This window comes from Stigmatopora nigra, chromosome 22 (genome assembly GCF_051989575.1).
Source record: "Stigmatopora nigra isolate UIUO_SnigA chromosome 22, RoL_Snig_1.1, whole genome shotgun sequence".
In the NCBI taxonomy this organism is placed as follows: domain Eukaryota; kingdom Metazoa; phylum Chordata; class Actinopteri; order Syngnathiformes; family Syngnathidae; genus Stigmatopora; species Stigmatopora nigra.
Genome location: NC_135529.1, coordinates 4,454,542 through 4,477,561, shown reverse-complemented (window position 1 = coordinate 4,477,561; position 23,020 = coordinate 4,454,542). Strand labels below are relative to the sequence as shown.

Here is a 23,020-nt window from a genome sequence, read left to right as displayed (position 1 = left end):
TAGAGAACTTGTTTTCCGGAAATATCCAAAATATATATAATCTCTCTTTTATTACCAAATGACATCTGGCTCACTAGAATGTAAAGTACCAAAAAAGAACATGCTGAAAATTAAACTATCAGGAACTTTACCTCACTGAACTTGTTTCATAAGGAAATTATCAATCTAATTTATAGTTACTTTTGGTACCCTCAAGACGCATTATGATAAATCTGAAAAACCTACACTATAATTTGAAAATGAATCTCTTCCACTTAGACCCAATAAAGAAAATGAAAAAATGATTACTTTAAAGTCAGAAGTGAGAATTAAGTCTTTTGAAGGATTCAGAAAACTACTTTTATTTACTTACTATGTTTGAAAGATACACACTGTATACATCTAAATCATAAATTGATTTTGATAGTACCTTTAAACATAAAATTACAACCGGGATCTGTCTGACTTATTTTCAATTAATAAAATAATCTGTGATGAAATGTGGACTTCAAATTTGGCCTACCTGCATGCATTATGCGATTTATACTATTTTTTAGGCTTGCTTTGAGGTGTTCCTAATAAAGCATGTTTTGTGACTTACCCAGAGAGGCGTCACAGTCGCAGCACTGCCATCCAATGGCCCGGCCGGCGGACGGCTCCCGGTCGTGGCAGCAGCTGAGGCAGCGTCCGTCGTCACTCAACATCTGTGAAGCGGGACAGTCGGTGCAGTTCCAGGCGCCTGGTCCTCGACAACCCAGGCAGGAGCGATCGCACGGCCGGCAATCAAGCGCGTCGCCAAAGTTCGACGGCTCCTACAATTGGGAGAGAGGTAGAGAAGAAAAGTTGGAGCTCGGATAAAGATGCCGGTCAAGTTATCTAAAGAAGGCAAAGACCTGAGAGGCTAAATAAAAGCCAATCTGACAGCGCGATTCACAAATGCTGGAGCCTATCAGCCGGTAGCCGGGGTAACATGATTGACAGGACGTACCACCGACACCTGGAGGAAAGAGTTAAAGTTCAATATAATTAGCCTGAATCAATATAGAATCATTTTAGCCCTTCCCATTCACTATAGTATGGAAGTCATTTATTTATGACCTAGCCAAGAAACAAAAAATGGTGAAATAATTCACAAAATCTAGATAAAACTACAGTGAATGCATACATTACTGCTTTATATGACCTCAAAGTATATCCTTATATAGCATTAAAAAGAAGAAAAAAACTTGAAAACTAAAAGCCCATGAAAAACAGGGTTTTAACTGTGAAAAATATTTCCGCAGTATTCCCCTGTTTTCTTAGATGTTCCGTAAAAAATGAAACACCGCCCAAAACAAGGGTTACTATTACTGTACAGGACTACACAGTTGGAAACTTTCCATAGAGTCCTCCTTGTGAGAGCAGATTACAAACCTGTGCAGGTCTTGCAAGTGGGGTGGCACTTGAGGCAGGTATGACTCCAGCTGTGATGAAAGTATCCTGTCGGGCAATTCTTCAGGCAGCGGCCTTGCTGCTTCATGTAGACGTAGCCTTCCCGACAGTTCAGGCAGTCGGTGTCGGCGGGCCCACGACACTGACTGCAGGCGGGGTCGCAGCGCTGACAAGCCATGCTGCTGCTGTTCCCAAAATGACTGAAAATGAGAGGTGACGTGAGCCTGTACTAGAACGTCCTTCGTCATTCTCAACCGCAGTCAAATCCAGACTTAAGCTGGCAAAAATGAAGTAAGTCAAGTTAAAGGTTGTTAGGTCTCCCCGCCTCTGGTTGTGGGGCCAAAAGTCAACCAATTTGCTATGGAGACTAAGTATCCTATGCAATCCATGTTGTTTTGACTCTGTGTGTTTGTATTGTTCGATAAGAGTAAAAACTGCTTATTGTCCAATTTGAGTTTTTATAGGACAAAAAATGTCTAATGGGCAGGTTTGATCTGACGTGAATTATGTTATTGACGTGAATTGTGTTATGTGCATTGGGTGTAGATATGTATGTATTTTTTCTCAAAAAGTACCCAGAGTACCTGGAAAGAACCCACGTGCATAAACTGATGAGACAAAGGAAGAAATCCTGTCTACTATTCACAATAAACCTCAAAAAAGGGGAAAAAGAATGTACTGCTGACCTCTCGGGGCAGCTTTCTACGCAGCTGCTGCCATGCCGGAAGAAATCTGGTTGACAGGCGACGCACTGCACACTGTGGCGACCGGTGCACGAGGCGCAGCTAGAGTGGCATCGCTCACAAGTGCGCTCCTCCTTTTCATTGGCATAGTAACCGATAGGACACTGTGTCACACACGTGGAATCTGGAAAAAAAAAGAAAAAGTCAACAGAGATTTTTTGGGGTTCGGTGTCGTTCGACGGACTCACTGAGGAGGAAGCGCGGCGGATCGCAGCCTAGGCAGCGGTCCGGGCCCGCGCCGCTCGAGCAGTGGCGGCAGGTGGTGTGGCACGCCTGGCATTGCCCGTCAGTGTCCATGTAGGAGTTGTGAGAACACTGGCTATACCACATGCAGTGGCCTCGAGCATCAAGGCGATGCTCGGGTCTGCAGGCGAGGCACGACGACGGCTCGTTGCCCGAACACCTCAGGCAAGAGAGGTCGCAATCTGCATGCACAAGAAAAACACGCTCAACCTCTACATCTTCTCTGATTAAATTTGCATCAGTCCGATTAAACTTCAAAATTGTTCAATAGAAACATTTCTGACACAACACATGTCAATCTTTTCCATTTAAAGTGGAATACAACTGAAATGAACTTGATCATTGCATTGGCATACCACTAGAGGAAGCCAGGTTAACACTGGTGCCACTCAAACTACTACTTTAGTGCGTTGTCGCCCACTCTTCCATGTTAAAAAGGCCAGTGCTACGCAAACAATACCAACCTTAATTTGTATTAACCGAATACTGTATTTGTCCATTTTCATTTGTACCTCTGCATTCTCCATCAGCTTCCTCATAATAGGTGCTGACTGGACATTGGGGCAGACACTCCCCACTGTAGCGCCGCGCATTAGGATTCCGGCACGTTTTGCAGTCATCGCGGTCTGGCCCATCGCATGAGGCGCAGTCAGTGTGGCAACGAAGGCACTCGCGCTGCTGCTCGCTGAGGAAAAAGCCAGCAGGGCACTGGTCCACACACTTATCAGCATGGAGGAAAAAGTAATCTGCACAAACTGATGAAAAACACACCAAATTGGTTGATATGCCATATAATGTAACCTGTGTTGGTATTGCTGCCCACTCATTTGTAGTATATTGACAATGGCACTTACTGTTGCACAGTCCATCCTGATTACAGTGGATACAGTCGGAAGGACAGCGGTGACACTGTGCGTCTTTGCTGTAGTAGCCTGACGGACAGCCACTCACACAGCTGTGATCCAATAGGAAGTGATCAGGCTCACAGCTCAGACAAAAGGAAACGTTGCCATGACAAGATGCACATTCGGGAGCGCACAGATGGCACTTGCCACTCTCAGGGAAACCTCTGCAAATGAAAACAGCACCAGGGTTGATTGGTTATCACTATGTCCCACAGTTCTACACTCAATCCACGTGGAGATTGAATGTTCTTGCTCTGCCTGGGTGAGTTTTTTTCCATGATAGTCCAGTTTCTTGCCTTAGCCCCAAAACATGCCCCCAAATTCTCTCACCAAAACTTACCGGTCACACTCTAGCACACAGGCGGCATTTTGCAAGTAGAGTTCCGAGTGGCACCGCTGGCACACGTCGGCATTTTGACACACATGGCAGCCGATACCACAGGCATCGCAGCGCCCAGATGTGACATTGACAAAGGTGGACATGGGACATCTGGGGACACACGTTTGATCCGATGTCAGGAAGGCTCCTGCAAAAATACAAAGGGATAAATAAGGCTAAGCTTTCGCACATGCTACTGAAACATGCATTTTGGTGAATGGTGTGAACAGGGGTGGCTTTTCTACATCTGAATATTCGTTAAACTATAAGACCTATTGGTGTTTACTATAACTGTATCATCATATCGTGAAATTCATTTTTTTAGCATCCAAACCTGAATATGTGAATTTGGTTTCTCTAGGAAGAATGAACTCACTCAGTAAGAGTGCAATTTAAATCCACTAATAAAGTTAATCTCCAGATTTCAGTGATTACAGTTATTGCAACTCTATCCTGTGCTCACTGCACTATAGTTTTTGATTTTATAGCTCTTTAGACATAAACAAAAATTTGCAGACAAAAAAAAAACATCATACAGACCTTGGTGACATGAGAGGCAGTCGCCTTTACGTGCATTGAAACAGGTCTCACAAGAATGGTGACACAGGGCACACTCTACTTGTGCTGTAATTCACACACATTCAAAGTTACTACAATAATGGCTTGATCTCTTCACTCAGGGGTGGGAAAACAGGTTGTCAAGGGCCACTGTGTTTGCAGGTTTTTGTCCCAACCGCTCATGCACAAACAGTTTAACCAATGAGGTTCTGTGGGGAAAAAAAAGTAGCACCTGACTGCAATCCACTGATTGCAGTGGCTAGGAATGAAACCCACATGCAATGCATCAATATGCCACTTTTCATGGGGGCAGCACAAAAACAACCAAACAATTCTTTTTAGAAAACTAACAGCTCAAAAAATTCCACAGCACAAAAAGAAGTCAAGAAACTTCAAGGAGATCAACATTTTCTTTCAGTCCTACCATTCCTAAAGCGTCCACTAGGGCAGGCCCCCAGCTGAGTTCCCTTAATGCACTCTCCATCTTTCAGCACCAACTCATCTTGGCACGAGTCACAGTCATCAAACTTGGGACCGCCGCATGTCTTGCACGCTCGGTGACACGCCTCACACTCCTCAGCCTCCTCGTCAACAAAGTAGCCCGTCTGGCACTCTTCCACACACCTACCGTCTACACACACACACAAACATTTGTCTCACCGTTCTTTCAGCATGGGATCTGGTAATGACGGAAAGTGGTACCAAAAAGGTAGAATCCCCTGTTGCACCAGTAGCACTGTGATTCGTCGCAGATGGAACACCGCTGGTCCTCACAAGGAGTGCATGTCATGCTCTCAGGAACCCCGGTGGTGCCATCTGGGCACGACTTGTAGCAGTTAGAATCCAGCCTAATACACAAACACGAAAACAAAGAATGTTAAAATTAAAAAAAAAATCCAGTCGCACTAACCAAAGAATGGACAATGAAAATAAAAAAAATATATATATAAAGATTGCACTAGGGTATACGCTGCCTTTTCGGGGTGCTTTTTTTAATTTATCAGAAACCAAGGAAAAAACATTATATGTTAAAGTAGTGGTAAAATAGGGAACACCAGACAAAATGGGGACCTCATAATGTAACATATTTAATTAAAATTTGGAAAAATATGGCTTAAAACAGGACAAGGGGATCAAGAGTGAAAAAAGTGTCATTAGTGGCAGGCCCAGCCAAACTATGAAAAAAAAAGTGTGACATGGTCAGGAAAATACGGTAAATATTCTTTTGACTTACTGGTAGAAATTATCTTCACACTTTAGACAAAAAGTTCCTTCCTCTGGATTTCTGGAGTCCTCTGCAAATATTATTTTGGTTAGCTAATAAATAAATAACAGATAGAATCTATTTCCCACTGTATAATTTTCAACAAGGTCAAAACAAAGTAAAATAACATGCTTTTACAAGATCTGAATACCTTTATATGTAAATGGGATGAAACAATTTTGAAAATAAACCATTCCCATTTAAACTCACAAAATGCATCCTGGTACACATGAAATGGACACAATCGATAAAGAACTGAAAGCTTGTGTAGTGCCATTTACCATCAGCAGAGGGTATTCTAACATAAAAACCAGCAGTTGGCATGCCCACAGTCAAAACAAAAGAATTGAGAAGAATGTTCCCAGACAAAGTGAAGGCAAAATGCAGGCATCATGTAACCACTACACTACATTGTAGTGTATATTTAAAGCTGTGGTACGGCCAAAGTACGACTCTAACGCCCTAAACCGTGAATTCCAGAGCATGCGATCTTTGGCCTCCCAACCCTGAACACACAGTGCGAAGGACGAATGCAAAAATCAAGCTACTACACATGCAAGTCAAATAGTCTGTGATTTGTACATGTGATAGGAAACAAAAAATCTCATCAGTGGGAAATCACATCTGCAGTTTCTTGGTGAGTATGTAATATTAGGCACTCACTGTTTTCACACTGTTTGCAGCCGTTGTCACAAGGGAGACATTGGTCAGGTTCTGCAAGCTCGCCTATGTAAAAAAAAAGAAAAGAAAACCAAACATTTGGGGGTTAGAAGTTAATACTAGATGTGGTCTTGTTGCAAAACAATGACACCACTGAGAAGCTGTCATCAGTGACTTTAAAATAGCAAGTTGTTGTTTTTTTTTTACCACTCACTTGCGCTGCACTCCAATGGTAAGCAATGTCCATCTCTGACTTTGTATCCCGGGTCACAAATGAGGCAGAGGCGTTCCGATGTGCACACGACACAGTTGGAAGCGCACGATTCGCAACGTTTGTACACGGAGTTGAAGAAGCCCTCAGGGCAGACGTCTAGACATTGGCCTCGGAACAGGTAACGTGGCACGTCAAACTTGTCTGGCAAAAGCGAGAAAATAATATTTTTAAAAGATATCATACCACTGCTATTAAAGAGGAGTTAATTGATAATCGGCGTATTTAATGATCCTACAATAACAAATGTTTTGTGGGTTAGCCCTAACCCTACATTCTGGCAAAGCACTTGCTAAATCTACCTTCATAAATACCAAGTCAACATCTCAATTTCTTTAAGAACAAACAGAATATGAATAATTGCACTTATCCTTTTGCAGGGTCATAGCAGGAAAATGGCTTATTGTGAAATAATTCAGTAATGAATGAAAGGGGACAAAGTATTACTTTCCAGGCCACACAAAATCATGCAATGGACTGGATCTGGCCCACAGGCCTGATGTTTGATAGCCATGCACACACTACCAGAGGTATTTTTTCACACATCATACCAACATACACTCGTATAACTCTATAGTATGTTTCCGCCGTGTGCTTGAGAGAAAGTAGAGAATAATCCCAGATGAACTGGGAGCTCATACCCATGTCACAACTGGTGCAGCTGGTCGGACCCTCGGCGGTGCATTCGTGGCAGGTGTAGTGGCATCCATGACACTCTCCAGCGGTGACATAGCGCCCTCTCGGGCAGCGGATCACGCAAGCACCCTCGTTAAAAAGTCTGTTGGTGAAACAATGTTTTTGACTGTTAAAAACAATATTTTTGACACATCATAATTTATATAACTTCAAGCTAAAACCTCTGGACCAAATCCAGGTCATCTGCTATTTTCATAAAGTTAAAGTAAAACACAGCCAATTATGACTCAGGATTTGACTGTATTTAGAAATGGCCACATTTAAACCCCCAAAAAGAAAGGATGAAGTATTTCAGAGAAATTCCTGCAGCTCAAGCTAAGTTGCTATTGGCAGCCTTTCTGATCGTTTCTTCTTTTGAGGTATCATCAGTTTTCGAAGCAGTTCTTTGGTGTTATGCCATATTTATCTTGCTTGACGATGACTTGTGTTCACTAGTATATAGCATGGGATATAATTTTAGCACCTTTCACCTGAACAATAAGTGCAAACTCGAGGTGTAAGATGTAGTTAAAAACTGTCAAGAAGTCTTTTATTTTTAGATAAGTGATCTGGCAGGAAACTCATTCTGTCCACCCACGTATGTGTTGATTGTATCTGATTCTCTACAGCAGGCTGACAAGAATGATTTCTTGTTGTTCTGGAAAAATGTACAAGGACACTTCACGTCACTAAAAGTGATGACTTCAAATGGTATCGATGTCTTCGAATCGTTTCAATGAATCGACATGGGTTATACCTTACATTATTGGTGGAAAAAGTGACATAAATTGTATATCTGTGCTTCAATTTTGAATATTACAAAACCTGTTATCGAAAGAGAGCATTTACTTTGTCTACTCTGATCGTGAGATATTACATTTCAGATTTTGCAGTTAAAGTTGTACTGGGGGCATTGTTCTTTCTCACCGTGTAGTGGGACAACTGGTGCAGTCTTCTCTTTCAGGGCCCATACACTCCAGGCAAGTGGTGTCACATAAGAGACACATGCCATGTTTGCCCATGTACTGGCCTGCAAAACCAACATCACAGCGAATAAAACAAGCCTCAAAATCAGTCCACTTCTCACTCCCTCTCGTTTATGCCTGACTTTCCACTTGGGTGCCACCCTCACATCTTGTGAAGCTGAAAATCCTCACTAAGTCTGCCTTATTATTCTCACTGACATTCCTCGTCTGCCCAGAGACCCTTCTTCTAACATTTCAAAGCTCCCAAAACACACATTGTTGTTCTAAAACATATCAAAACCAAGCAGTGGTGAAGGTGACAGAAATATTTCACCTTACCTTAAATAAACACCTTACTTTCAACTCTTGTGGGGGTGCCACGTGGTGGATGTGACACTTAAAACATCGTGTGTGTCACCTGGCATCTGTAAGATGACGATTAAAAAGATAGGAACATTCAGGAGAGAAAAAAAGAGGATAAACATTTGAAAAGGGGAAGAACATGGCGCCACTATGTGGATCTAGTACCACCACGGGTGGCAGTAGATGTCTTAATTACCACAAAACGGGCGTTCTCGATGTGGAAGCAAGGAAATATTAAGTAACCAATCAATTTCTCGGTGTGTCATCCCCAGGTTTGTGTGTACATTTTAGACCTACAGCACCACAGACAGAGGAAGTAAGAAATGAGGAAGAATTCTAGGGAAGTGAAACTTTAAGCATTGAAATCAACCCATTGGCACTATAGTACCCTCCTTTTCTCAAAAACACTTAGCAATGGGAAAATTGTAATGCATGTGGTTCATGACTAAGATAAACGATTGAGGAACCCATGGGCCAAAGGTTGGAGAAAGCTGATCATTTTGATTTGAATGTATCATTTAAGTACATGAATGGTTGTCCTGCAAAGGCAATCTTGCAGACATGGCAACCAAAGAATGTACAAGTTGTATTAGCCTAACCACAATCAAGTTTTGATAACGCCACATAAAATACAGGACTAAAGTCATAAATTATCAATGTGCCCTTTGAATGAAAAATGATCAAGACTTTGGTCCATTTTCTTCGAGGTGAGAGCATGGTAGCAACCTATTTTTTAGACAACTGCAAATATTTAAGATAAGCTCAAAACTTCTGAAAAGTCAGCTCAAAAAAAGTTCACTCAGCATTATTGCATATAGGCAGTTTTCTAGTAAGATATTGAACATCGCAGAATGGCCACATACCCTATTGAAAATGCAGAAGTGTGAAAGTCAGGGCTAGAAACAATGACCTTTTGCCCATAAAAGTCCATTGAACTTAAGAGACTTTTTTCCTGGTGTTTTTGTGGAATACAAATATTTAAAAAAACTGAGTAGTTAGGGCGTAATTGTTAGGTTTTTGTTTGGTTTAAGTTTAAAATGGGGGGAAATTATATATTTTTTAAAAACAACTAAACAAAATTAATAATTTCATTTAAAAATGTAAATAAAAAAAATCTACAAAAAATACAATTATTGTTCAATTATTTGTCTATAGAGAAAAAAACCTAAGATCAGTATAACATTCACAATCCTTCAAATGTTGTTTGGAGAACAAGGAATTTTAAAATTACATCAATAAGTCTGGCAAAGGTACACTAAAATAGGAAATCCTAGCCCTTTTCACTGCAAATTGCCCTGCAAACCTGATAAAATGCGATCAAAACTTACCAAAATATTGTAAAAAATAAAAAAGTACCACAAAACGCTCACCCTTTCTGCTCTGTATCCTGGCTTTGAGGAAACTGGCACTATTGATTTCAATGTAAACCATTTTAAACATAAGATCAGTATGTCATATTTGGATCCTTTAACTCCAAACTAATGATACAAAACAAAATGAACATCAAAAGAAAACCAAAACATCAATCGAGTACACATTTTAATAAGAACATTTAAGTAAAAAAAAAAATCTAGGACTGAGTAACAATAATGCATTGTCCAGATATGCCACAGGTACAAAAAAAACAAACAGCATTTAAACGAAGGTCGTGTGCGTGTGTCCTTAGTGTGCCTAAAGTCATTTTTAACAATGACCACTTTGTTGATCTAAACCAACAGGTGTATTCATCGCTTTATTTCAAATCAGCAAGAACCAGGACGAAAGAAAAAAAAAACCGAAAACTGCAATCACACTCACACCCACCCACAAACACACTCACACACATACATACATATGCAGACCCTTACATGCTATACTTTATTAGACCAGCACCACCGTGAGACGTGTCATTCAGCCATCGTGTAACGAAGAATTGCCTTGCCGTTACTACAAAGGGAAATCGTTGGGAACCCTTTCCCACAAATTTGAAGAGAACGTGAACTAGCGTGATTAATTTTGAGTTCAACTGTTCTGAGCCTTCCGACAACAGGTTCCACATCTTCTGCTCAAGAGGAAACGATTGCAAGAGAGTCTGAATGACTGAAGTGAAAAAGCTAATGTTGCCTGGCCTAACTTTAGGGAAAAAAATACTAGTAGATCTAATTTGGGATGGGTTTCATCGATTTCTTTGAGGATTGATTCTTGTAGCTTTGTAAAATTCTAGTCATTTTGAAAATTAAGAACGTTCAATGGACATTTTTGGGAATATACCAAACATGTAGACATTTCCAAATTCCTCATTAAAACCACCAAATTTCAGTGCAGAGAACCTTCACTTTGGAGAGCTCCAAGTTATTACATTTGTATGCACACTGACATTTGCTCATGTTTATTCTATTAGGGGGTCTATTAAGGTGCCTTAAGATGCCTTGGCAAGGTCACTATGTTGACTTTAACTCCAATACCTGTCCATTATATTTCTCTCAATTCCTTGTTCGTTTTAATGAACCTATTATTCTCATGATCCCATGAAAAGATGACAATATGGAATAGCTTAAAAGTACTTTCCAAGGAAAATTTGATTTAGCTGGTTGGTTCTAAAGGACGAAAGTGACATCACCTATTGGAAGTTGAGCTGTTTTGACTCTCTGGCCTGGAAGCGGGAGATGAGAACATTCACAAATCCCATTTTATATCCCGCATAAAGGCTACACTTTGTATGTTTTTCTCTAATTTGGCTAGGCCTGTAACTTATTACTGTTAATATGTTACGTTGTTGTCCATTTCATTGTGATGTTATTGATCTCCATTTCTCATGTTACTGACGTCATCTTAAACGAGTTTTGCACCAAAAAAAATGCAACTTTATACTCTCCAGTGAGAATTACGTTTTGTTTTGCTCTCCTCATTTTGTATTTTTTGGGCTAGTACAACTTATAGTCCAAAAAATACAGTATTGAATTTTTTTGTATCGTTTAATGTAGACAGTTGTTCAACCTGAGTGAAAAGACACATTAGCAGTAACTTTTTTTTTGTAGTAACTTGTACATCGCCATTAGACTTCATTTCCTCTAGGGTGCACAGAAGCTATGTTGAGTGTAAATGTTCTCTGGTGCGCCCACACGGACGTGATATTCACATTGTTGTGTGACTATTTTTTTCTGTGTATTCTTTGACCTATTACACTATTTACAGAAGCTTTACTAGATCCATCTGCTCATTATTATTATTATTAACACTGGAAGAGAAGAAGAAAAAAGATGCACACAGACGCAGTCAGAGATTCACAGGTTTTAGCGATGTACGCTACGCTGGCAAAAAAAAAAAAAACCTGCAACAAAAAAATGTTCAATAATTTTGGCATTGATGCTTTGGTCAAAATACTGACACTTTTTTTGTTGTTGAGAAAATTCCCAGTCATTGTATACACCCCGACTGTCCCAGTAAAGAAAAAAAAGGTAGGTGTGTTGTAGTCCCGTCTTCGCACCTCCTCCCATGCAGTCCCTTTAAGAGGCACAGATTCCTTTATAAATTATGTGACTGTGAATGATTGGGGGCATGAGCGAGGGGATTTTTTTTTTTTTTTTTTTTAGAGGAAGGGGGTCGGGGTGAGAGGGGTCATCAACCCTTTTGTGAGCATGTTCTGCAGCACAGTTGCTGCAGAACCTTCCTCTGGCAGAGATTGTTCTTTTTAACCAGGACGCAGAAGCTGCCTTCCGCCCAAGATTCTTCATTTGCTTTCCACAGACCAGGACAGAGAGAGAAGAAAAATGGATAGAGGAGACACACAGACACACACAGACACACACACACAGATGCGCATATAGGAATAAAAGGCATAAAGTGTATTGGTCAGGACCCAGAAAGTTGAAGTCCAGTGGATTGATTGGATCCATGCCCGTAGAAGGAGGATAGAAGAAAGATATATAAAGAAGAGGGAAAGGAAATAAAAAAACAAAAAAGAAAACAAAAGTCACACAGTTAGAAAATTGACAGCATTTGGTATCAAATATTTTGAAGATCAGCGAGAGAGAGAGAAGATCTGAGGCTGGATTGACACTATTGCATTAGATTAGAGTTTTTTTAAATATATTTCTAACTACTATTTATAGCTGTAAGAATCTGGTCAAATTCAGATTGCAAGGTAATGACTTATTTTGTAATCTGATTGATGACCTACTGTCTTATGTTTACCCGTCAAGGGAGTGAGTGAAATTATTTAGTAAGTTTGCAACTCTAATTTCAGTACTTGCTTCAAATATGTGCTTTCATTTAAAAACACAAATTGCCTTTCCTATAAATGGAATAGGCTTCAGCGCCCCACGCGACCCTCTTGAGGATAAGCATATGGAAAATGAATGACTAAATTCATGGTTCATTTGCCAGTATTACATCAAAAGATTGATTCATGAGACTGAAATGTTTATAATAACTCATTTTTCATTTCCACAGTAGGAGATTTATTATCTGTACAGCTTATCCTTGCAATAATAATCAATTTTCCAATCACTATTGGATTACTTTTTAAATCTTCAATCCCTAAATTTGGGGGCCTTGACATGCATAGATTTAGGATGAAGAAGAAACAATTATAAATTATGAATCAATATTATTAAGACATCTTTGTGGGGAAAATACATATATTATAACTTCTTTAGGACAGAGTGTAAATCCAGCCTTAGATAGATTTTTAACACACAAATAATTCATTCATTAAAAGCCTAAAAGCAATACTATGCATAGGAAAAGAAGCCCCAATTCCACCAAACAGTACATACATACATTACGCATCTTTTATAACTTATTTCTATTGTGGTTGTTGTTCTTGTTAATTAAATACTGGGGGTATAAAATCAACATTAGAGTTTAAGTAGGGGCCTTAAGAAATGTATTTCTGTTTTTATTAATTATATTATGTCATTAATGAATTGTATTTTTTTACATTGAAATCATGTATACATTTATTTGTATAAGTCATATTTAAGCAATACAACAATGTTTCTCAAATTACAAATACCTAATATTTATTAGGCGTATTTTAATATCCCCCAAAAGACACCTTTCCTATAAAAGGCTACCTCAAAAGTGCTTTTTGATAAAAAATAACAGCAACAAATTACATTTAGAATAAACTGTACCATTTGGTGGAACTGTGAGCATTAAGGAAGTTAGAAGTAGAATTTTTGGTTAGAAAATTGGGCGATGCGGAATGAGTTTACCTTGCACTATGCACTGTTACAATACTACACCAGGAAGCTTTTTTTGTCATAAATACAGTACATGTGTTGGTGACAGATGTGTTGTTAGTAACATTTTAGGCACGCAAGAACAGTCATAGATTCTAGATCGAATCATGACATACAGCAAGTTAAGAAAAGCAAATTTCTGCCTGTTAGAGCTTTGCCGACTAAATATTTAGCATCTGGTGAGTTGCGGACACCCAGGACTCCAGCTTTGTTGAACCTCCCATTTAAATAAAGAGTAAAAAATACAACTTTAAGGGTAAAAAATTATAATCGTAACAGAAAAAGATTGCACATTGTATAGTGACCATTTAACCTAAAAAAAGGTGCTGGAGTTCCAAGGACCCACTGTTTTAGTTAGAATCATGCATTAAAGTTTGTTATTGAGTAAAAAGCAGCTTCAGAGATAGAGCTGAAAACTCACCATCTTTGCAGATGGTGCTGACCACGCACGCTCCCACCTCCAGATTATAACCGCTGACGCAGCTGCTGCAGTTCCTCTCGCCGGGCCCCAAGCATTCGTGGCAGCTATGATCACACCTGTCCAATGACAAACAGTTGCAGCACTCTAGTGTCTTTAAACTTTGGATTCTTTGCTCCAAATCTAATTGACCTTAGAGCCACTGAGATACATGAATAGTCAGCTAAATCCAGCTATTCTACAAGCAACCAAACCTAGCCATTTTAAAACATCTGGACAGACTTTTCAAGAAGCTCAGAAAATGGGTCATCAAGGTTTTTTTGGGCTGAAATAAGCCTTCTCTTCTCTGGTGACTTCCTCCACATCAAACCAATGATGACATTTTTATTGCAGGATTTATAGTTTATATTTACAATATTTGGCAAAAGCCTACTGGTGGCCTTGCTATGAACGGGGTCACAGAATTAATTTGAGCTTTTTGTACTTGTTTAGCTAACTGGTATTATTAACAAACATGGTTATGTATTTCAGTCAAATTTGAAAAAATATTTTTATAAGATGCATAAAAGTGTTGCATGGCATTGAGTGCGACTTTCAATCAATGGTTAACTATTTTATAAATATACAGAAAAATGAAAAATAGCCAGGACATGACTTTACTCGAATACATATTCAATTTTATTTATTTAAGCAAATGTTTGCATGGTTAGGACAAGAGGAATAAAACAAATGATATCCTCCGCAATATTACGGTTAAATTTAACAATTTTACTTGAGATTCAATTTATTGGGAGAAGAATGATTGCCTACTTAATTTGGCAAATTGGCAGTGTATGAAATCAAACAGCCTCCATCTTACTTGGAGCCGAGAGAAAACAGTGAAGTATCTTTCCCAACTCACTTCTTACACGACCTCAGCACCTGGCCTCCCTCACTCGTCTGCTCCGACAGGTAGTAGCCGGCGCTGCATGTGGACACGCAGCGCCAGTCCTCCAGCATGTAGCCTTCAGCGCACTTGGTGCATGCCTCAATCCCCGTGCCTGTCATTTACAAAAAAAAAAACATTTGGAATTTGGACATGTTTATTTGTCTCATCCCATTAACACATGGCTGCTTCTTGATGCCTTACCCGCACAGGTGGCACAGGCACGGTGGCAGGGTTCGCAAGTCCTCCGGTGGCCATTGTAGTAAGAGCCTGCGTCACATGTCATCTGACATTTGTTGCCTTGTAAACTGAGTACAAAGGAGAAGTGCGTTCTTTAGGAGTTTCCTAACATTTGTTTACTAAATTTGTAGTTGTTTTTTTAAACACTGGGTCAACAAGTGTCGAGGCCTTTAACCAGATGTATTTTTGGTCAAATGAAATAGTCGCAATGCATGATGTGAGTTTCAGTTAAAGTAAATGGGAATGGCATCATTGAATCTGTATTTCAGACCCAGTCTACAACATACAAGCTGTCCTATTCATTTTCTTTTACATCAGACAAAATTTTAATAGAATAATATAACGTTGCAATAGCTGAACTATATATTTTTTTCTACATTAACCATTCCATATAGTTTTCTATGATTGAACCAAATCTATTCAAGGTTCAGCCCAACTGACAGACATCCGTGACTACATGAGAACAGAACTTTATGCACTATATGAAATTGTTGTTTTATGTTTAATTTAAGGACCAGTACTTCTAAAATTGAATTGCTCTTTGGAGATACACAAAGTCGTTAGTATAAAATTGGGAACAGGCCAATAACTAGGCAAATATAAAATATATTCACATCCACACGGATAAAAAAACAGTATTTAACTAATTCATTGCCTGTCAAGGTAAATGTAAAAATTCACAGTGTGTGCTGTGGTAGTTTGTAAAAGATGAAATAAAACGGTATTGAAAAGCTCTACTGCCAGATTCAGATTTTCAATCAATATGACAAATATTAAATTGACTACTGAAGTAGTTGATGTTCAGAATCCAACTTTACAAATCCTCACATTCACTTACTGCTTTGAACGCAGGCACATTTATTCTGTGCAGCAATAAAATATTCTGAAATACGACTAACAAGTGAGTCATGAATCCTAGCCCACTCTGTATATAGTCTTGATTTACTATTAAAGTGGATTCCAAATGATGTTTTTATTGATTTCTAAGACAAGCACAAGGTCGTATTAACCTGTGAAAAACTCACAGTGCATCAAAGAAAATATGAGAGTTGACAAATTTGTGATACAGCCCTTTAGCCATCCAATACCTCTACTGCTGATCCTCACAAGGGTCACCAGATGTGTTGAATCACATTCCAGATGACTTTGGGTAAGAGGCACCCTTCACTGATCGCCAGCCAATCGTAGTTATACAGCTTTTGTGCTTTTGTACTAGACGAGATTTTACTTTGAAGTTGTACCAAATGTTTTGTTTCCCATTTGAAAAAAAAAATCTACAAATCCATCGACATATGTGTCTGCTTTTGGCTGCAGGTCTAGCAAACGTTGCCTGGAGTGAGTTTGCAATGAGCACAAGTTTCAGCAGCGTGCCGAGCTGAAAAACAGCTGCTCCACGTTAGCCGGGAATTCCAAGAAATCGTCTGGACCCCTCTTCGCCCCTTCAGTCGCTACTTTCCGATAATGTGTGTGTACGTCCATTTGTACTTGTGCGTGCAGACTGAGGAAATAATGGCTCTTAAGTCCCGGTGGATAACTTAAACAGCTTAGGACAGAGATGAGAGCATCTTTGGAAAAAGGCGTGCAAAACTCAAAGTGACGCTGCTTCTTGTGTGGGTCGGAGGGTTTATATGGCTTTTAACGCTGGCCAGGTCAGCGGGTGAAAGACAGTTCACGCAATAAAGATGTCGCCGCTGTTTCCGCTGCTTAATAGTGTTTTGTTTTTTTTTCCCCTCACCATTAACGTCCATAAAATTGATAATTTTGATTCTTTACAGATATACTAAGGAAATAATTGATGGCTCTTGGAAAACATATATCCAAACATAACAGTTAATCATTAGAATAGTTATCCAAAATATTTGAAAGTGCACAGCCAAGGCAAAAGTTTCCAAGATTTATAAATGACTGCTTTTGTATTGTATACACAGCGTGGGCAGTTTTTACCTGGTCCCTGGTTTGCATTCTGTGCAAAAATTTGAGGCACTGCACTTCTTGCAGTTCTCTGGACACCTCCTGCAAATGTTGGAATCTGAAAGACAGAAGACGAGAACGTCACACACACACATGCAAGCATGCACCCACACGTACAAATAAATAGTTTCACGGGCGGAAGTGAAAAGCAGCAAATTAGCAAAACAGCAGGAAGACTGGGGCTTTGTGGGGAAATGGAAAAGTGGAGGGACTCAACAGCTGGGGAACGAAGATGAAGACGGCTGCATTGGGACAAATGGAACGTACTCAAGGAAAGACAAAAAAAAAACATGCTTTGGCATACTACTACTACGCATAGAGATATTGCATATTCCAAGACATATTTTCATATTAAATTAGATCTACACTGCTAAAACGCAGAAAGTTAAGCTACAAAAAATCCACTTAATATTACTCTCACAGAAACTACCATTTCAAATGTATTTTTTTGTGTACTAATGTATTATAAAGTCCCCTCATTTGGTGTTATCTATGCTAAAAATTAAAATGAATAACATATTCATTGAACATGTAACCTATTTTCTTGTTTTCAAAAAGATACACAGTATTTTTAATTAACAAGCTAATGTTTGTTATCTCTTCCTCGCCAGTTGTAATATAATTTTCATGCTTCGATGCTTACAGTAAAACTTAAATAGCAAACTGGAATGCTAGAGGACATGGCCATATGATGTGAGCCATTTGATTGTTCCTGTTCTGATTTTACGTTAGATTTTCGGGTTAGTTTACCTTGATCGAGGTAGAAGGCGTCGCCACAGGTGGCCACACAGGTGTGGGTACCCTCATTGAGATGGAATCCGGGCCGACAGGTGGTGCATTGGTCGCTCCGGCTGCCCATACAAGTCTCGCACAGTGACGAGCACTTCTTGCAGCGCTTCCTATCATCATGGAAGAAGCCGCTGGGGCACTCAGACACGCACATCCTGAAAAGTGAGACACTTTTAGATAAGAGCAATACTCCCTACCTTATATCTTTCCTTAGATAAAACATATGTTGTTAACATGTCTTCCCAATGTAACTTAATGGGATGTAAAGCACTTTGAATTATGTAAATTGTGTTGAATTGGGCTATCTAAATAAATTGCCCTTTACACGCCGAACTTGAGTTTGAGCAGAGTGTCTTGGCATGACTGTATATGCAGCATAAATATCGTACAGTTTAAGTGTGTGCAGCAGTATATGGTGAACAGGTGGAACATCTGCTGGATAACTTGCTAAAGCTCAGTTTCCCCTCATTTCCCTTCTCTCTTCAGGACATCATCAAGATGCCTTTTTCGCACATTTTTAGTGCTTACAGCCAAGAAACACATAGGGCACAAGAGGAATAACACAATCCACTGCTGTGTGCCAGCTAACCTGTGAAAACAAACTAACATTGGCTGCTAGGAGCAGTACATGATGAAAGGTGACATTAGCTGCTTGGTTGGCAAAATCTGGTATTTACATTAACAAGAACTCTTGTCACATTTGTTGCACAGTATTTTCCCCCCTCAATTTTTTTAGGAGAAATATAGATCATACTTTTATCGATTTACCTGATTTATTTATCAGTTTTCAATTTAACAGTTTAATTAGAATATTTGGTTCATTGATTCATCTTAAATCTTTTAAAAATGACTGTGGAAAAGAATTGTACAAATAAAAGTCATTTGTTGTACTATACTAAAGCTGTTTAATATCTAGATGTGCCCCATAAATGGCTGGCAAAAAGTGATTGAACCCAATCCAATTTGTCCATTTAAAATACAAATGTGACACTTCAGAGTAATGTTTTTCCCATCTAGAATCATTGTGGCTGGCATTGATCGCTCATTAACACAGAGCACCATAAATACCACACGTAGAAATATGCACACATCACTAATCAGTGCTCTTTAAGCGCTCCCTGTGGCGGTGCAAAAGGGCAGCCCTCACGAGCTGACACCCCAGGCATAGTGATTCCTGCTCATCTTCTCTTTATGAGTGCAGAAACCAGCTGACACAATGGCAATTAGCTCACGCTTTCCTCCAGATGGAATGTTTAAAGGGTGGACATATGCATGGAAATTCAGCAGTTAGTAGAGCAGTACCTTGGATTTAATTCATTTTTGAGACATGGGTCTCTTATCACATAAAATGTTCCCTTTGAAATGACCGGAAATTACCATTAATCTATTCCAGCAAACAGATTGTATTTTCTTTGTCTGGAATAATAAAACAATAAGAGGGAAAAATGGGTTCTTGACCTTTCTCATACGATTTAAACACAAGAAAGAGAATATTGCCGAGAGAATATTCAGACCTGGTGTTGTTCTTGAACTTAAGGAAGTAGTGCAGGCAATTTATGCAGTGATGTGGGCCGGGCCCTTCACATCCATGCTCGTTGCATTCGGAATCACAAGGACCTAAACAAACACACACATACAAGGATAGCCAGACCAATACACACACTAATAAGATAACTCCAATGGGGAAAAAAACATCCAGCTGTGAACGTTTACATACCGTTGTATTCCTCGGTGAACCCTTCATCGGTGGGCGCTACGGCATCTGTGGACCTGGTCTCAACAGACATGCTGCGTAGGGAGGAATATGGGTGTACCGAAGTCCCGTAAAGGACAAGTGACCATTCCTTTAGCTTACCTGAAAATACAGAAGCACCATCTTACAATAAAACGGCAGAGATGCATGTAGCATGTGCTAGATTGCAATGACACACTTAAAACGAAAATGTCTGCTTTTCTATTCTATAACAGTTTACATACCGGGCACTTTTTGGCTACGCAGCTGAGAGGGATAATCATAAATCTCCAGCACCCAGTCGCCAGCAGCCTTCTCTCCCCAGCAGTGGGTGGTCATGAACTCCCAGTTCTTAAACCCCTCCATGGAGTGATCAAACAACCTGCATGTCCAGAACACACATAGTATGCATAAAGAGAGTAAAATATGTCCGCTGTGGTAAAGGCTTGAGCACTTTGTCTTCTATTATAGTGGTTATTCATCATCTATATAGCCATTTTGTGAAGTTATAGGTTTTTTCTCTCTCAACATGATTTAGTGCTATTTTAATAAGCAGATTTTTCTATAACCAAAGAGGATATGATTAGAATGTTATTTTCTTGATTATGAAAACAGAGGCGTGAAATTAGATTCATTTGTAATTTTATGCCATTTAATTTGTCTTTTATTTCTTTTCTTTTTTTTTAATCTGGGAAAAACAGTAAAACAAAAGATTAAGTTCAAATAAAATGTTTTTAATTAAAATAACCAAAATAAGTATTGGACATTTTATTTCTTTTTTGAGATAATTTAACTTAGGCGGTGTCCAAACTTATCAAAACGTAATTGAATATGGCACACACAAGAAGATTGAATTGGGCCTCTAGTCTCAAACCAAATTTACTAGCAGAGATATTTTTACATCAAACTGAATGAGCAAAAGAGGCCAACGAGTTAAACCGAAGTTTTTGGCTGGCAGTAAACACTTGCAGCCTCAAAAGTATTTGTATCGTAAATACAAAGAAATCAATATGGCATTAGATAGCGGCCGCAGTGTATTTTGGTAAATATTCCCAATCATCTTGCGCGTGCTACGCCTTTCTAACATTGTGCTTCCCATACACTTGTGCTGGGGAATCATTTCATGTAACAAATGTGCCACTATTTTCAACCAATCAGGAGTCAAGTATAACTATGACATCCAGAAAGTCATGAGCTAGTCAACACTAAAAGTAAGGAAACAGAACAACAATCTTCTTACTACTCTAATGGCAATAATGTTATTTCATGAAGTAATAGTCATGTAAATATAAATAATTTTAATGTTCTCTACCTGTTGGCGAGCAGCTGGGACTTGGTCCCTGATGGTGAAGTGAGGTTGATTGACAGGTCTCCCCGGCGTGGGTGTGTGATGGTGATGCGTACGACCACGTGTTCCAGGTAAATCACGTGGTGATTTAGGTTGTCGGTGCAGCCTGTTGCTTTGTACACCGAACGCACCGTATGTTCAGGGCGGATTGTCCTGTAGGACAAAGAATGGGAGTTGTACTCATGAAAAAAAAAGTACCATTCTTTTTAAATGTTATAGAATGCTTAATATTAGTACAGTTCACTAGACCTCATTTCAGCCAACATCAATTGAAAATAAGTGTTTTGAACCATGCAAAAAGCCTAAAACTTTGCCCAGAATTATTAAGTGCATCTTTTTTAATTAGTGCAGGGAATAATTGAAATGGATTTATGTTCATTTCATGATTTTTTATACAGGTTAAAGAGTACAACCCTTATTTATTTGGAAATAAGCATTGCGTATGTTTTTAAACCTTAAACGGGAGAATGTTAAAAAAATAAATAACAAAAAACAAGATGGCATTTAAAAATAATCATCCCCCAGAGTATTTTTTTTAGAAATATATCTTTAATTTACGCTTTCTTTGTGATTATGTTAGCATGACATGTAACATGACAGTGACTGGTCACATTCCTCACACAACAAAGGCCTGTCGGGGGATGTGAGCGTGCACTATAATTGCAAAACTGGGAAGGCATGCGGTTTCCTCGCACGTCAAATAAATTCACCAGCGTCGGAGGCAAAGCCGCCAGAGAAGTGGCCATGAAGCCAGCGTCTGTTTGGCAGGCGTCCATGCGCGCATGGACGAGTGAGATAATCAAGACCATCTTGTCAGCATTGGAGGAACAGCTGAGCCAATTTAACATATCTTCACAGAAAAGCCTCTGAGTTACACAGGCTGGAAAATACTTGGTGATTGTCAGAACAGCTGGAAAAAAACACTATGTCCTTATGTCCTTTACTGCAAACAAATTTTCCATGCCTCCATGAACGCATCAGTTCTTTTTAAAGGAAACCGAGCCAACGCAGATGTTTATCATTGAGGAGAAATTTCTCTGGGTGACTCCAAGCTGCACACTTAGCAGAGTGAAAGTCCAAGCGTTCCTTTAGCCTCGCAATCGTATGGAAAAAAAGAGGAAACCTCTTCCGTGTGTCTTGTCCCATATAGTTTATACTGCTTGAAAATCCTGTACCAGATGTTTATACGTTAGAAACTAGCTCTTCATGGATTAAACACTTGTATTCCTCCTGAGGCGTAATCTCAGCCTTCAGACTGGTCGGCATGAGTTAATTTCCAAGGTGAGGTCATACTTTGTTCAACACTGCTGTCAAAATACAAATTCCTGTATTCACATGGACATTCAAGATTCTGAGCTCTATTTTCGTAGGCGTAAGTAGAAATAATGGTGTATCTTGGTTTCCAATCAGGCACAAATCTCAATGCTGACTACTCTGCACCAGGCTGACTATTCTCGTGTTGCAAGTGAGTGTTCTGGACGAAGGAATGACCATTTGCTTGCGATAAGACGATTAAACACTAGTGAAAATGTTCTAACGTGAGTCGAAACTCCAATGGGTCGTCGTCAGACGTGTTTCATTCATGACTAAGACAACAGTGGACCTCTGAAACCTTCCAATCCATGCACTGAACCCACATTGGACACTAGGGTGGTTTTAATACGATAAAGTACTGTGCATTTTTACTGGTAGTTCGGGTACCAAATGAATAGTAAGCCACAGAAAATGAAAGTTAAAGCATAGGCTGTGCTTTTATGATGGCAACACTGTGCTGGATTGAATCCAGAGGAAGGGATAAACAAAGTTAATAAAAGTAATTAACAAAGCAGCAAGAGGAGAGGGGATTAAAAAATTGTGTCGATGCAAGTAAAATTAAGAAAAGCGTGCGGAAAACAATGAGGGTTGCATAAGCGGCGGCTGGCCAAGGGAGTCTTGG

The 23,020-nt window shown here is 39.4% G+C and overlaps 1 protein-coding gene across 3 annotated transcripts in view; it reads right to left on the bottom strand.

Moving 5' to 3' along the window:
- LOC144215374 (proprotein convertase subtilisin/kexin type 5-like) overlaps positions 1–23,020 on the bottom strand; it is a 46,430-nt gene that overhangs the window by 1,363 nt on the left and 22,047 nt on the right. Inside the window, exons 12-36 of one of the 3 annotated variants that reach the window (XM_077744253.1) lie at positions 21,049–21,237; positions 19,982–20,118; positions 19,722–19,859; positions 19,519–19,621; positions 17,966–18,159; positions 17,189–17,273; positions 15,209–15,312; positions 14,981–15,119; positions 14,083–14,198; positions 8,036–8,138; positions 7,075–7,211; positions 6,377–6,577; positions 6,166–6,228; positions 5,473–5,533; positions 4,941–5,086; positions 4,663–4,869; positions 4,221–4,304; positions 3,642–3,828; positions 3,251–3,465; positions 2,909–3,151; positions 2,342–2,578; positions 2,097–2,277; positions 1,393–1,610; positions 873–976; positions 581–791 (exon numbers count right to left, since the gene is read on the bottom strand). In XM_077744253.1, coding sequence (XP_077600379.1) covers positions 581–791; positions 873–976; positions 1,393–1,610; positions 2,097–2,277; positions 2,342–2,578; positions 2,909–3,151; positions 3,251–3,465; positions 3,642–3,828; positions 4,221–4,304; positions 4,663–4,869; positions 4,941–5,086; positions 5,473–5,533; positions 6,166–6,228; positions 6,377–6,577; positions 7,075–7,211; positions 8,036–8,138; positions 14,083–14,198; positions 14,981–15,119; positions 15,209–15,312; positions 17,189–17,273; positions 17,966–18,159; positions 19,519–19,621; positions 19,722–19,859; positions 19,982–20,118; positions 21,049–21,237 — 3,803 coding nt within the window. Of the gene's footprint in view, positions 1–580; positions 792–872; positions 977–1,392; positions 1,611–2,096; positions 2,278–2,341; positions 2,579–2,908; positions 3,152–3,250; positions 3,466–3,641; positions 3,829–4,220; positions 4,305–4,662; positions 4,870–4,940; positions 5,087–5,472; positions 5,534–6,165; positions 6,229–6,376; positions 6,578–7,074; positions 7,212–8,035; positions 8,139–9,960; positions 12,153–14,082; positions 14,199–14,980; positions 15,120–15,208; positions 15,313–17,188; positions 17,274–17,965; positions 18,160–19,518; positions 19,622–19,721; positions 19,860–19,981; positions 20,119–21,048; positions 21,238–23,020 lie in introns of those variants that run through there. The other 2 variants (XM_077744252.1, XM_077744251.1) reach the window with 2 other exon arrangements.